Source organism: Eleginops maclovinus, chromosome 10 (genome assembly GCF_036324505.1).
Source record: "Eleginops maclovinus isolate JMC-PN-2008 ecotype Puerto Natales chromosome 10, JC_Emac_rtc_rv5, whole genome shotgun sequence".
Taxonomy (NCBI): Eukaryota; Metazoa; Chordata; class Actinopteri; order Perciformes; family Eleginopidae; genus Eleginops; species Eleginops maclovinus.
In genome coordinates this window covers 880,058-896,557 of record NC_086358.1, presented here as the reverse complement: position 1 = coordinate 896,557, position 16,500 = coordinate 880,058, and the positions used below count along the sequence as shown (strand labels likewise).

At 47.1% G+C, this 16,500-nt stretch overlaps 1 protein-coding gene across 3 annotated transcripts in view; it reads left to right on the top strand.

Moving 5' to 3' along the window:
* The window catches only part of LOC134871421 (glutamate receptor ionotropic, delta-1-like), a 139,070-nt gene that overhangs the window by 114,070 nt on the left and 8,500 nt on the right, over window positions 1-16,500 (top strand). For all 3 annotated transcript variants that reach the window (XM_063894203.1, XM_063894205.1, XM_063894204.1), the window contains 4 exons: window positions 735-873; window positions 8,446-8,641; window positions 10,031-10,197; window positions 14,004-14,244. In XM_063894203.1, the coding sequence (XP_063750273.1) occupies window positions 735-873; window positions 8,446-8,641; window positions 10,031-10,197; window positions 14,004-14,244 (743 nt within the window). The remainder of the gene's footprint in view (window positions 1-734; window positions 874-8,445; window positions 8,642-10,030; window positions 10,198-14,003; window positions 14,245-16,500) is intronic.

Sequence of the window (16,500 nt, the reverse complement as noted above, 5' to 3'; positions counted from 1 at the left end):
CAAAATGGACCATTGGCCACATTTGTTCGCCCCAATTTGCAAAGATTACCTTACTTATAGAAACCGGCCCCTCAAAATCTCCCCCTACAGGACAAAAGCATATGGCGTGTGAAAGCTTGTTAGTGATTCAAAAAACAAACAAAAAGAAAAGCTGACTGAAACAAAGAAACATCCCCAAACTGTGAAACAATCAAACAAAGGCAATTCTACACGACTGTCCTCATAGTGTCCTCTTTTCTCTGAGTCCTCACAAGGATAGGAGTACAAGAACTGGCACACACACTGAAATATGGGTTTTCACATCCACATGCACAGGTGGATCCATGCAGACACACTCCAGTATGAACACACACACACTTTACCAGCTGCATCTATTATGGTCTGGCAGGTTTGCTGGGAAACCTTTTAGTCGTAACGGTTGTGATTAGCTCTGTGATAAACCTGCTGAGAGCGACCCGTACCTGAGAGGTCACAGTTTGGATCCCTGCAGCAGTGTGAACACACACCTGGAGCCGGATGCTCTGGAAACATTCGTAAATCACTAGAGTTTAGATCAGAATCAGAATACCCTTTTTTATTCCCGCAGAAGGAACCAAGAAAGCTAAATATTAGTTCTATAAAACAAACATCTGTAGCAGAGTCAACGGTCTAACTGTGTGTGTGTGTGTGTGTGTGTGTGTGTGTGTGTGTGTGTGTGTGTGTGTGTGTGTGTGTGTGTGTGTGTGTGTGTGTAGGAGGGGACGGTGTGATTGGCTCTGTGGCCCTCAGGATCGTGATGGGCAGCTGGTGGCTCTTCACCCTCATCGTGTGTTCGTCGTACACCGCCAACCTGGCAGCGTACCTCACCGTGTCCCGCATGGATCACGCCATACGGTAACTTACACACACACACACACACACACACACACACACACACACTATAGTTACTTTACGGATACATTTCTCATTTAAATTTAAATTGTTTCAAATTGATTGATTGAAAAAGCATGTGATGGTTCCAGATCGGCACCTTTTCCACCTGCATAGTATTTATAATGTTAATGTATTAGTAATAATGTTGAAGTTTGGACTAAACATTGTAAAGTCGTCACTTTAGGGTAAATTCTCACTATTTTATAAACCAGAAACTCAATGGATTGACAAAGGAAACTTTAGATGAATCCATACTGGTCTGTTATTTTCATTTCTTCTCAGAAATGAAAATAGCTTTTCTCAGAATATCCCCTCCCTCCTGGTTTGAACCTTCATTACCCCAGGAGCTCATGGACCCTCCGTGCTTTTCTCTGAAGCGTTAGGGTTTAAATAGACCTGATCACACTGTGTGTTGTTTTCGTAGAAGAGAACATGTTGTCCGTTTTCTGTCCACATGCAGCTCTGACTTCAACACATTATTGTCCTGGAGCTCTCCTGGGACATGTCTCCATGCTCTAATGTTCAGAGAGCTCTGTATGTGTCTCATCCTGCACCTCTTTTCACCCTCTGTCTGAAACCATTACTGCACCAGTACAATTAATTTAGATTTTACCAACAACAGAGAGGAAGAAAAGTGTTAACTACATTCAGTTATTGATATTCCTGTAGATCCTAACAGTCCAATGCCTTTATTTTTATGAGTGTTGTGAATATATTACTATATTTCACCCAAAAAGATGTCAAATTACCTCAAGAAACAGCTGCAAGTCCTCTGTAATCTTACCAAACTGCAGAATGTGGAGTAGAGGAGCTGATCTCTTCTTTAATTAGGCGCTGGTCACTGTTATTAACCTTAACCTTAGATGGTCCAGAATTCAGTTTTTCTGCAGAGACAACATGATGTCAGATTTGACCAGCGTGTTAAACAACAGAGGAGACAAAGGGGTTGCATTCATGCATGTACGTTCCTTTAGTGCATGAAGGTCCGATGGTGAAAACGCCTTCTGTGAATATAGAACGATATTTCACCCAAACAGATGTCAAACAGCCTCCAGAAAAGCTGCAGATCCTCTGTAATCTGACAGAAAAGCAGGCTGTAGAGGAGGCGATGGAGTTGGGAATTTTCCGTGCCTGCATATCTCCCCGTTAAAGCTCGACTCCAGCGCTTCAGAGTTCAAGTGTTTAATGCATGTGGAGAGCAGAGAGTGTGTGATCTAAACGCTGAGGGTTTCGTACGTCTAACCTTCGTGTTTTACTGGAGAACACGCTGACCGTGTTGCTCTGCAGGGGGGAGGGACAGAGACGTGGAGGTTTTGAAGCGGTCAAATGTTTGAACTCGATTTACAATTCATGCACAGCTTCACGCATTTCTGTTTCTTCGTGAATACGTGGCTGAGTTTAGAGGATGTAGCCGGGGATATCTGGAGGAATTCACATTTCACTCTAACCCTAACCCACATAATCAGATGTGTTCTTATATACGTATGTATTTTCTATAGACAGGCTTTCCATTCATACGATGTGAACTGGTCAAAAATAAAGAAGATATGAGCAAAGACAGACGGTTCAAACTTTTACTGACAAGATCACAAACATTAAACTCAGGATTTGAATATTTTTAGTTTGGAAACTCAGTGTTTCTTTATTTTTAAAGTCAGGATAAGGACTGAAAATGTCTGAATATCCTTCTCTCTACCAAACAGACCTTTAAAATAAAGTGTCCAGTTAAAACAACTAGAAATCTAACAGAAAGACTGAAGAAACACAACATTTGAGTTTGATTGTTAAATGTAAAGAATGAACGTAATGCAGATAAAGAATTGCATTTCAAGTTCCTAAAAATAAGAGGAACTCCAAATGTGATGAAATATTTACAAGAGGTTCTTAAGATTCACCCAATCGTTGTTTTTAAGAATCGATTGGAAAACTAAAATAGTTCCTATCCTAAAAGTAGATCTAAGTTAATGTTGTTGTTAATTTGGGGATCAGGATCAAAGTCTGTGTCAAAGAACACCTGCCGTCAGTAATGTGTGAAGTTTGGAGAATAATGTTAATATGAAAGGAAAGACTTCATGAACTTCTGCTCATGAATGCAAACTGCTCCTCAAACAAGACAGCCGGAAAATTATTAATATTTCCACATCTCTTATCAGGAAGCTGTTTTGCAGGTGGTGATTTCATGAAATTACAGCCTTCTCCTCCTCCCCGTAAATCACAGCTTCCTGCAGCGCTCTCCTGGAACATTGAATTACGTCTGGTGCAGGTTCAGCCGGTTCGATTCTGCACAGTCATGTTGACTCTCCTCTCAATCATCACAGACAGAAACACACAGCCCCCTCAGGGCGCAACGTCTTTAACTATTTGGTTTTTAAAAGGACTTAAAACTAACATTTTGGGGACTATTTCCAGCGGAGGATGAATACACAGCAATCATTGAATGCATCACAACAACGGAACACTTAGTGAATGCAGAAATCATGTCTGTTTTGCATCTCAGGTGCAGAAGCTTTTAGTGTTTGTCTCCTACTGCATGGAAATAATATTCTAGACATCCTTATAGAAAGTAAAAAAGTCTGAATGTTCTGAAAAATGTCAGGATGTAGAAATTTCAGATAAAAGTAAAATAGTTTTATAATTTTCTGAAAAAAGTCAGAAATCTGAAAAGAAAAGAAATCTGATTTTTTTCTGAAAATCTCTTATTTATTAAGAAAGTCAACATTTTGAGAAACCTTATCGTGGTGGAGAGGGTTTGTGTGCCCCGGTGAACCTGGGGGCTGTGTTGTCTGGAACCTTGTGTTCCTGTTAGGGTCTCCCATGGCAAATTGGTCTCAGCCTGAAAAAGCAACGTGGGCAACACCTCCGCTTCCCCGTCCCACGGGCCCACCACCTACAGGAAACAGCGATGTGGTCGGTGCGCTGCCAGAAAGGTGGCAGTGAAAGCAGAGGGCCGACTGAAGAAGGAGGCCTTCCGGGATATGTTATCCCTGGGTACTCCTGACGCAGTTGCAAGGTATCGACGGGCCCGAAGGGCAGCAGCCTCAGCCGTGGCCGAGGCAAAGCAGCGGGTGTGGGAGAAGTTCGGAGAAGCCATGGAGAAGGACTTTCGGTCGGCACCAAAGTTGTTCTGGAAAACCGTCCGACACCTCAGGAGGGGGAAGCAGGGAACCATCCAAGCGGTGTACAGTAAGGATGGGACGCTGTTGACCTCAACTGATAGTGTGTTAGGGCGGTGGAAGGAACACTTTGAGGAACTCCTGAATCCGACAACTCCGCACTCTATGTTAGAGGCGGAGCTGGAGTATGAAGGGGGATCAACTCCAATCTCACGGGGGGAAGTCACTGAGGTAGTTAAACAGCTCCACAGTGGCAAAGCCCCGGGGGTGGATGAGATCCGCCCAGAAATGCTGAAGGCTCTGGGTGTTGAGGGACTGTCATGGTTGACACGTCTCATCAACATTGCGTGGAAGTCGGAAACAGTACCGAAGGAGTGGCAGACCGGGGTGGTGGTTCCTCTCTTTAAAAAGGGGGATCAGAGGGTGTGTGCCAATTACAGAGGCATCACATTACTCAGCCTCCCCGGGAAAGTTTACTCTAAGGTGCTGGAAAGGAGAGTCCGGCCGATTGTCGAACCTCAGATTGAAGAGGAACAATGCGGTTTTCGTCCTGGTCGTGGAACGACGGACCAGCTTTTCACTCTCGAAAGGATCCTGGAGGGGGCCTGGGAGTACGCTCATCCGGTCTACATGTGCTTTGTGGATTTGGAGAAGGCGTATGACCGGGTTCCCAGGGAGATACTGTGGGAGGTGCTGCGAGAGTATGGGGTGAGGGGGTCTCTACTCAGGGCCATCCAATCTCTGTACTCCCAAAGCGAGAGCTGTGTCCGGGTCCTCGGTAGCACGTCGGACCGATTTCCGGTGAGGGTTGGCCTCCGCCAGGGCTGCGCTTTGTCACCAATCCTGTTTGTGATATTCAGGGACAGGATTTCGAGGCGTAGTCGTGGGGGAGGGGGTTTGCAGTTCGGTGGGCTAAGGATTGCACCACTGCTGTTTGCAGATGATGTGGTCCTAATGGCTTCATCGGTCTGTGACCTTCAGCACTCACTGGATCACTTCGCGGCCGAGTGTGAAGCGGCTGGGATGAGGATCAGCACCTCCAAATCTGAGGCCATGGTTCTCAGCAGGAAACCGATGGACTGTCCACTCCAGGTAGGGAATGAGGCCTTACCCCAAGTGAAGGAGTTCAAGTATCTCGGGGTCTTGTTCTCGAGTGAGGGAACAATGGAGTGTGAGATGGGCCGTTCCTACCCTCACCTATGGTCATGAAGGATGGGTCAGGACCGAAAGAACGAGATCGCGGATACAAGCGGCCGAAATGGGATTTCTCCGCAGGGTGGCTGGCATCTCCCTTAGGGATAAGGTGAGAAGTTCATTCCTCCGGGAGGGACTCGGAGTAAACCGCTGCTCCTTCGCGTTGAAAGGAGCCAGTTGAGGTGGTTCAGGCACCTAGTGAGGGTGCCACCCCGGCGCCTCCCTTCTCCTGCAGCCTCTCTTCACTCTGTTTAACTGTCAGGACTTTTTATTTCCACGCAGCGCGGTCAGAGCCGGTAATAAATGCAGAGTCATCTCTTTATCTGCGTCCTCTGAGTGGCAAAGCAACGCGTTCCTCTCCGCACTGAATGCACCGGCACACACTCGACGGAAATCAAACGCAGCTCGGGAACACAGACTTATTTTTTGTACCAATTTATCTTGTGTATGAATAAATAATGTTACCTCTCATCTCCCATCTAAAGGCACACTCCTTCCTCTTCCATCTATTTCCCCGTCTCAGGATCAAATCCGAGCTGACACTTCCATCAGCGTTCAGGAGTAAAGGCAGAGTGCGGGACGAGGCGTTTATAGACATTCCATGCATGCTGAAGTGCAGATTTGCATGAGATGTAGACTTCTTTAACACGGGGGGGGTCTTTCCTTCTAACGGACTTCCATCTCCTCGCTGTGTAGCCGCTCACGCTCCTCCCATGTTCACCTCTATTTTACACATGTAGGGCTTTATGAGTCCTGATCTCCAGCTGCTGCTCTGCACACTGCGGGAGGTTTGGAAATGGCTTCATAAGCTGCAGGATATTAATGTTATGATAGTAAAAAAGTCCATGAAATAATCCTGAGGGCTCTCGGAGCGTGCAAACCTCCATTAACTCCATTAAAGCCGTGCAGTAGCTGCCAATTCCAAGTGAGAAGTAATGCATCAGTGCCGGGATCTGCATCCGCTTCAGATTTCAATGTGTGGTTCCTCGCAGTATGTTGCACATCTTACCCAAATGTCTTTAAAATGGGATCCATAATCCTGCAGACAAACGTAAACTCAACCTCAAATAAAGATTTCCCCCCTAAAATGTTAAAGTGATGCCAGAGAACAATCTCTCTGTGGATCAGAAAGGGTTTACTGAGTCCAGAGATATGGAGGTGGGGTCAGATGTCTGGTCAGGCGGCAGAGATAGCTTACGGAGAATAAATATGGGATGGATGTCCGGTCGGTCTGCAGGGGACGAGTGGCAGGCAGCAGGCTGACACTGAGACTGAGATTTCTGATCCTTTCTTTACTCTCCTTTTTTCTGGAGAGGAAGTAAAGGAACCGGAGCTCTGGATCTATTTGTTGTTGGAGGTGCGATATATGACTCAGCAGCTTTAAGACCTGAAAATGGGGCGGGGCCTAATTTGGACCTGAAGTGTATTTTAGTAGAAAACGCAGTTTGTTATTTAAAGGTATCTTTTTATTCAGTTACATTTTCAGATCTTTTCCTTTTTAGTTGATTTTTTTTGTGGTTTTTATAGAACTATTATTTAATAAAGGTTAATGTTTATAATCTGTATAATACATAATGTTCCCTTAGATCTAGTTCTGTGTGTGTGTGTGTGTGTGTGTGTGTGTGTGTGTGTGTGTGTGTGTGTGTGTGTGTGTGTGTGTGTGTGTGTGTGTGTGTGTGTGTGTGTGTGTGTGTGTGTGTGTGTGTGTGTGTGTGTGTGTGTGTGTGTGATCACAAATCATGTGACGGACTATCTGAAGTCCAAACAGAGAGCAGAATCTGTTCCAGATTCCGTCCTCCGTCAGACTGAGCTGTGATTACTGCTGCCTGTCTCACCTGTCTCTGCTGTCTCTCCTTTCTAACATGTCTCCCCTCTATCTCACCTGTCTCCCCTCTATCTCACCTGTCTCCCCTCTATCTCACCTGTCTCACCTGTCTCCCCTCTATCTCACCTGTCTCACCTGGCTCCCCTCTATCTCATCTGTCTCACCCGTCTCCCCTCTATCTCACCTGTCTCACCTGTCTCCCCTCTATCTCACCTGTCTCACCTGGCTCCCCTCTATCTCACCTGTCTCACCTGTCTCCCCTCTATCTCACCTGTCTCCCCTCTATCTCACCTGTCTCACCTGGCTCCCCTCTATCTCACCTGTCTCACCTGTCTCCCCTCTATCTCACCCGTCTCCCCTCTATCTCACCTGTCTCACCCGTCTCCCCTCTATCTCACCTGTCTCACCTGGCTCCCCTCTATCTCATCTGTCTCACCCGTCTCCCCTCTATCTCACCTGTCTCACCTGTCTCCCCTCTATCTCACCTGTCTCACCTGGCTCCCCTCTATCTCACCTGTCTCACCTGTCTCCCCTCTATCTCACCTGTCTCCCCTCTATCTCACCTGTCTCACCTGTCTCCCCTCTATCTCACCTGTCTCACCTGTCTCACCTGTCTCCCCTCTATCTCACCTGTCTCACCTGTCTCCCCTCTATCTCACCTGTCTCCCCTCTATCTCACCTGTCTCACCCGTCTCCCCTCTATCTCACCTGTCTCACCTGGCTCCCCTCTATCTCATCTGTCTCACCCGTCTCCCCTCTATCTCACCTGTCTCACCTGGCTCCCCTCTATCTCATCTGTCTCACCCGTCTCCCCTCTATCTCACCTGTCTCACCTGTCTCCCCTCTATCTCACCTGTCTCACCTGGCTCCCCTCTATCTCACCTGTCTCCCCTCTATCTCACCTGTCTCACCTGGCTCCCCTCTATCTCACCTGTCTCACCTGTCTCCCCTCTATCTCACCTGTCTCCCCTCTATCTCACCTGTCTCACCTGTCTCCCCTCTATCTCACCTGTCTCACCTGGCTCCCCTCTATCTCACCTGTCTCACCTGTCTCCCCTCTATCTCACCTGTCTCCCCTCTATCTCACCTGTCTCACCTGGCTCCCCTCTATCTCACCTGTCTCACCTGTCTCCCCTCTATCTCACCTGTCTCACCCGTCTCCCCTCTATCTCACCTGTCCCACCCGTCTCCCCTCTATCTCACCTGTCTCACCCGTCTCCCCTCTATCTCACCTGTCTCACCCGTCTCCCCTCTATCTCACCTGTCTCTCCTGTGAATCTTTATTTAAACAGTTGTCCCAAAAAGCGTGCATTAATTGGATTTAGTTTTAACTCTAGTTCCTTCAAACGTTGACAGCTTGTGTTGTTGTTGTTGTTGTTGTTGTTGTTGTTTACCGTGCAGGTCCTTCCAGGATCTGGCCCGTCAGATGGAGGTGGACTACGGCACGGTCCGGGACTCGGCGGTCTACGATTACTTCCGGAACAAAGGCACCAACCCTCTGGAGCAGGACAGCACGTACGCCGAGCTGTGGAGGACGGTCAGCCGGAACAACGGGCAGGACTACTCCGTGTCCAGCCCCTCAGAGGGCATCCGCAAGGTCAGACACACACACACACACACACACACACACACACACACACACACACACACACACACACACAACTTCTTGTTTGGGAATCTGAATAATTTATATTGTGATTCATGTGAATTAATGACCGGTCTATCAGTCTCTGCACTAGTGTTTCACTGGCTGTGATTCATACACACACACACACACACACAGACACACACACACACACACACACACACACACACACACACACACACACACATCCTGTTTAATTCACAGCAGGCAAAAAACACACTCACTCCTCTGTTTACTCATCCCTTAATTGCAACAGCAGATGCACAATACACCAATTAGTGTGTGTGTTTGTGTTTGTGTGTGTGTGTGTGTGTGTGTGTGTGTGTGTGTGTGTGTGTGTGTGTGTGTGTGTGTGTGTGTGTGTGTGTGTGTGTGTGTGTGTGTGTGTGTGTGTGTGTGTGTCTTCTGTACGCTATTGTGCTCATAGATCTCCCAAAAAGCCGACGATGATAAATTAGCATCAGAGACAAATCGGCTCAGAGAGCATCCATTATACTGCCATTTGCATGATGAACACACACACACACACACACGCACACACACACACACACACACACACACACACACACACACCCCTCCTCTCTTTCATTGTTCTTTCTTTGACGTGTTCTCCCAGCATCCCAGCAGCTACATGCATTTTAATCAGTTTATTGTAATTGTTGAATGCTTCTTGGCTGCAGACACACACACACACACACACACACACACACACACACACACACACACACACACACACACACACACACACACTCCCGAGGACACTGTCTCTATTCATGCTTTATTATCAAACTGAGAGGTTGTTTATCCTCCATGAGGAACAGAGACAGAGAAGCTCCATCATAACTACAGATGATCTGAAGAACTCTGATCAGTTCTGCACAGAAGTCTTTACTTCAGGGATTCATTTAGCATGTTCTAATCCAGAAGCAGCTTCTAGTCTGATCACAATGATTGACCCTCAACACTATTGGAAAACTTTATCGATCCAGTGTTAAGAAGTCATTGCAAAGAATATCGTGCATGCTAAAGGTCTTTAAACCCTGTGTCTGTAGCACTTTATTCATGAAGTAAATCAGGTGGGAGGTGTCAGTATGTTTAGATAATACATCAGAGGAAATAAGTAGAAGTGCCTCCTCATAGGTTTTAGTTCTGCAACAGGTTCTGCAAGTTATTCACTGCTAATCCAAAAACACAACATACAGGTAGAAATTGGGAAACCTAGAAAAATCCTTCTCCAGATCTGGAAAACCTCTGGGCTTCAAAGCCTCATAGATCTTTCCTCACAGAGCATGTGCAGTGTATCAGAACGTGTGCTTTCTGTTCCCTGCACGATGTCTGCAGGCGAAGAAGGGTCCGTACGCCTTCCTGTGGGACATGGCGGTGCTGGAGTACGCGGCGCTGACGGACGACGACTGCACCATCACCGTGTCGGGGAACAGCATGAGCAGCAAGGGGTACGGCATCGCCATGCAGCACGGCAGCCCCTACAGAGACCTGTTCTCCCAGAAGTGAGTCCTGCACCAGACATCCCCTGGAAAACATCCAGAGAGTTTGATACGTCTCAGACTGAATCTGTCTCAGAACTGGAAGTGAGTCAGGATATCTGAAGGTTAGCTACGTTAGCGAGCTAGCTCACAGCAGATCTGCAGTGACATCAGAAGGAGTCATGTGATCACTTCTTTAGAATAAGACCAGAAAACATTTCAGGAGAACAACAACAGAGACAGAGACAGAGACAGCTTTATGGTCCTGAACGTCCCCCAGCGCTCCGGTCTCCAGCTGTGTGCGTCTCTCTTTAGTGTCCCCTGGTCTCCAGCTGTGTGCGTCTCTCTTTAGTGTCCCCTGGTCTCCAGCTGTGTGCGTCTCTCTTTAGTGTCCCCTGGTCTCCAGCTGTGTGCGTCTCTTTTTAGTGTCCCCTGGTCTCCAGCTGTGTGCGTCTCTCTTTAGTGTCCCCTGGTCTCCAGCTGCGTGCGTCTCTCTTTAGTGTCCCCTGGTCTCCAGCTGTGTGCGTCTCTCTTTAGTGTCCCCTGGTCTCCAGCTGTGTGCGTTTCTCTTTAGTGTCCCCTGGTCTCCAGCTGTGTGCGTCTCTCTTTAGTGTCCCCTGGTCTCCAGCTGCGTGCGTCTCTCTTTAGTGTCCCCTGGTCTCCAGCTGTGTGCGTCTCTCTTTAGTGTCCCCTGGTCTCCAGCTGTGTGCGTCTCTCTTTAGTGTCCCCTGGTCTCCGTTGTGTTGGAGCTTCTTGCAGCGTTTGGTTTCTGCAGCTTTTAGTAAACTGCTCATGTTTCCTCTGCTGAATGTTCTCTAGATGCTGCAGATGTTGAAGAGCTGCTGCAGATGTTTCTGTATGTGTTGAAGAGCTGCTGCAGATGTTTCTGTATGTGTTGAAGAGCTGCTGCAGATGTTTCTGTATGTGTTGAAGAGCTGCTGCAGATGTTTCTGCATGAGTTGAAGAGCTGCTGCAGATGTTTCTGCATGTGTTGAAGAGCTGCTGCAGATGTTTCTGCATGTGTTGAAGAGCTGCTGCAGATGTTTCTGCATGTGTTGAAGAGCTGCTGCAGATGTTTCTGCATGAGTTGAAGAGCTGCTGCAGATGTTTCTGCAGGTGTTGAAGAGCTGCTGCAGATGTTTCTGCATGTGTTGAAGAGCTGCTGCAGATGTTCCTGCATGAGTTCTGATGTGAGTTTCTATATCTGCATCCTCTCTGAAGCTGCAGCACGTTTCTTAAAATGAGAATCTGAGAAAAACGTTTGAATTTCCAAGATAACAGATTGTATTTGAAAATAACTCAAACATTACTACGGTGCTAACTTTACGTCAGAAATGTAGCTCCCTGACTTCTAGATTTGAGAGGTTTATCTTAGAAAATGTCTTAGTTTTTCTCTTACTGCTCGTTAAAGCCACGATGTGTGCAGAGCGTCCTGCAGGTGGAGCTGTTAGTGTTGTATCTGAGTGTTCCTCCTCAGCCTTTAGATGAAAGCCTTCCTCCTCCTGTCAGCTGATTCTCTCCTCAGAGGAACAGAGTCTGACGGGGAGTTAATGGTGAAGGTCAGAGGCTTACCGTCTTCTTTGTTGGTGTTAAACCTCCATTAATCGCCTGTAAATCCTGTCTGTCGCAATCACAGCTCTGAGATTAATGGTAACGCGGGACGCCCTGGATGAGTGTCGTGCAGACTCCTCTGGAAGCCAGCGGAGGCTTGCAGGTGTTTGAGGAGTGATGAAGGTGTTTGGAAACTCCTGAATCAATAAGAACCTAAAGTCCATTAATCTGCGGCGGGTTTTAAAGCGTAAACACAGAGACGTGTGATCGCATCATTAGAGGCTGAAGGGTGAGATCTTTCAGCAGATTTAATCTCCTCTTTGTTCACAAACACAAATTGATCCCAGAGCGAGTTTTTTAAAATTCTTGTAGATCATTTAGAAAATCTGCACGTTATTACATCACGAACCAAAGCTGCGAGACCTGGAGCCGTTCTCAGCCGCCTGGAATCGATCGCTCTGAGACGGTGGAGGTCATAAATGTAGTCCATGTAACACTTCCCTAACTTTAAAATACCTCCTGAATCTCAGAGCTTCAAGTTACTCCAGTCCCATGCAGCATTGTATTCCTGCACTGGACACCTCTTTATATTGAACTGTGACCCAGCTTTTGATCAGATGGAGTGCAGGACTAATGTGTATGGTGTTAAACGGAGGGCAGAGCCATTGTTCGGAGAGGATCCATTATCTGCACATCCCATAACTGCAGCATTCCCTCTGAGCCCGGTCTGCGTTTGATAATCCTGCCGTTAATAATAACCCCCACCCCCCTGTTTCATCCCTGGGGGGTCTCTGGGTGATGTTGGATGGAGGGTGTCGTGCGCTGACCTTCAGCAGATTAAAAGCAGCAAATTGAGCTCGGATTGTTTTTAACCGCAGCTCAAAGCAGAGGAGCTCCTGCATGCTGCAGTCCCCCGAGGGCTGGACTGTGATGCGTCCTGCAGCAGCCCATCCAATCAGCTCTCTCACTCCCATCGTTGCAAACCGTCACTGTGACTTCATACGACACACTCATTATAGTAGTGGTTTCTTCATCACATCCCAAACATATGACATACTGCTGTGATGGAACCCTCTGGAGTGGAAACCCAGAGGACACAGGAGAGCTGGAACTTGATGGCAAACACTGAAGGTTTATTATGAAGGTAACGGCCGGAGAATTGACCTGTTCTGCAGCCACGAGGTGACACAGCGACCACTCCTGAAGATCTCCTCCTCCGTCCGAGGTTTTCAACAGTTCAGAGTGTATCAACAACATTCTCAGTAATAATTATAATAATGGTATATTGTAAAGCACTTCTCATTGCTAAAAGTCATCCCAGCGCTACACGGGGCATAACATACTTAAAAAACACAAGTTTGATAAACTAAGGGAACTAAAGCTCTACGCACCGATAAGAAGGACTCCAAGGGGTCCAGAAACTATAAACTGTCTCAGGAACCAGCAACCACAGAGAGCCAGAGCGCCGTAAGAGAGGTAGCAGCAACACCCCAGGGCTGCAGACCCGAGCCATGGGGGAGGGGACAGTGATGGAGTGGGTTTGAGTTTAGATACCTGAGCAAAATATTCCCGAACGTCAAGTCGAGACAAAGCAAAGAAAATCTATCCAGCTGAAAGCATCACTATCACCATCATTCATCTTTAATGGGGTAAAACAGTTCCTGTCCTCAGGAGCCGAGAACAGGAATGGAGGCTCGATGATTGTTCTGAATGACCGTTATCTTACATTCTAACCCCGGCTCCCTGCCATCGATTAACTCCGCTCAACACGTCATGTGACCGCACACATCGAATCCTTTCACTAACGAGGTTACAGCGAAGACGAGGCTTCACACAGACACATTGACCAGGCCTGTGTGTGTGTGTGTGGGGGGGGTGTTAATGATGTGATCCTGATCACACTGATTCGGCAGCTTCTCCCTCAGGGTTTGACACCGTGTACTGAGACGATGCTTCATATTTCCATCAGACTACTCTATAATGTTTTCAACTGGATCATTCCACAAACTTCACCGGGATGTTTTTCTGACTTTTAGACCTCACACACTATGAGCTTTTTATCGGCATGCGATACTATAAGATGCTTGATTCATCCCAAACTGGGACATCGTTGCGTTGCAGCAGTATGAAACATAAGATAGAAACAAACAATTCTAAAAATAGAAACATCTCAAAATAGAAATGGATAAAGCAATAGATGAAGTAAGTAGCATTAGATGTACAGAGTGAGTCTGTGATGGTTATCCCCCCCCCCCCTCACTTCCTTGTCTCTCCTCCAGGATCTTGGAGCTCCAGGAGAAAGGCGACCTGGACATCATGAAGCAGAAGTGGTGGCCTCGGACGGGCCGCTGCGACCTCAACAGCCACGCCAGCGCTCACCCCGACGGCCGCTCCCTCAAGCTGCACAGCTTTGCCGGCGTCTTCTGCATCCTGGCGGCCGGCCTGCTGCTGGCCTGCCTGGTGGCCGGGCTGGAGGCCTGGTGGAACAGCAACCGCTGCCGGCAGGAGCAGCCCAAAGAGGTGACCGAGCACAGGGTCCGGCGGACGGGTCTGCAGGGGGAAGACACTGCCACACTCTACTTTAAGGATCCAGCCGCAGACGCGAGCCCCGACTTAGTGGAGCTCCAGTACACCCAGCTGTAGAGGAGAGGGGGTTAGGGCAGCTAGTGCTAGCAGGATGTGCTCTGAAACCATCATTGAAATCAAATTTGGTCTCTCCTTCTTCTTCTTCTTATTATTATTATTATTATTACCCCTCCTCCATTTTTTCTTTTATCCAACCATCGCTCCCCGTCCACCTCGTCCTACACTTGCACACATCTGTTTCTTTTAGCCCTCCTGTCGAGTTCAGATTTACTGCTTTCATCACAAACATGTGATCGCTTCAGGCCTCGTGATGTCCTCCCCAGCAGGCATCTGAGCCTCGACTCATCACAACCTCCATTGAGTTCTGAGTGGTTTCCCGGTCACAGAATGGCCCCTATAGGGAAGGGTTACCCTAACCAACCTCAGATAGGACACACCTGTTTATTCACTGCAGTGACTCATAGTGACCAGAGTGAGGGGTGGGGGGGGCGAACACAACAGGAGGGTTAAAGCACACAGCACACTCCACTGGACCATCCCCTTTACTAACACGCGCAGCTCCTTTTTATTTTTGCTTGACGCATACACTGGAGGCCTTAGTGTGGGATTAGTATGTTAGCGTGTTAGCGGGTCTCCCCTGCAGGACCACCGTCGTGAACCCGCAGACTTTAGTGATTGAATCCCACGGTGCCGCCATTCAAGAGCTGGCTATTGACTTATTGTTATAAACGCATTTTCTGTGAAGCTTTGGTAATGTCCTGCACCCAAGGGTTGTGAGGAGAGATTATAATTAGCAGGAGGAGGATAACACTCTTCTGGACACTCTCCCTTTCACTGAGAGCTCCTTGTAAGAAAAGTAATTCATGATATCGTGGACGTGCAGCTCGCCCCGCGTCTGAACATTAACGGTGACATTATCCAGTCAGTCGCTGTTATTGCTCATAGATCCCCCAGCCTCTCTGAAGTGCCTCCTGAATAGAAAGCATGCAGCAGTCCGTCACCACCTTGCTGTGAGTAATGACACCGAGCTGACAGTGACACCTTCAGAAGAGGAGAACACGCTCATTAAGATTAATGAACTCTGATAAATATTAAGGAACAATAACTGGAAGCATCTGATAGTTCATGTGTTTAGTGCAGATAAATATCAATTAACTGAATTCAGACTGAACATCTACACGACGCTACATACTGATATACACCTGAACATCAGCAGGAGAGGACTCTTTAAAGTAGAGACTCTACATACTGATATACACCTGAACATCAGCAGGAGAGGACTCTTTAAAGTAGAGACTCTACATACTGATATACACCTGAACATCAGCAGGAGAGGACTCTTTAAAGTAGAGACTCTACATACTGATATACACCTGAACATCAGCAGGAGAGGACTCTTTAAAGTAGAGACACTACATACTGATATACACCTGAACATCAGCAGGAGAGGACTCTTTAAAGTAGAGACTCTACATACTGATATACACCTGAACATCAGCAGGAGAGGACTCTTTAAAGTAGAGACTCTACATACTGATATACACCTGAACATCAGCAGGAGAGGACTCTTTAAAGTAGAGACTCTACATACTGATATACACCTGAACATCAGCAGGAGAGGACTCTTTAAAGTAGAGACACTACATACTGATATACACCTGAACATCAGCAGGAGAGGACTCTTTAAAGTAGAGACACTACATACTGATATACACCTGAACATCAGCAGGAGAGGACTCTTTAAAGTAGAGACACTACATACTGATATACACCTGAACATCAGCAGGAGAGGACTCTTTAAAGTAGAGACACTACATACTGATATACACCTGAACATCAGCAGGAGAGGACTCTTTAAAGTAGAGACACTACATACTGATATACACCTGAACATCAGCAGGAGAGGACTCTTTAAAGTAGAGACACTACATACTGATATACACCTGAACATCAGCAGGAGAGGACTCTTTAAAGTAGAGACACTACATACTGATATACACCTGAACATCAGCAGGAGAGGACTCTTTAAAGTAGAGACACTACATACTGATATACACCTGAACATCAGCAGGAGAGGACTCTTTAAAGTAGAGACACTACATACTGATATACACCTGAACATCAGCAGGAGAGGACTCTTTAAAGTAGAGACACTACATACTGATATACACCTGAACATCAGCAGGAGAG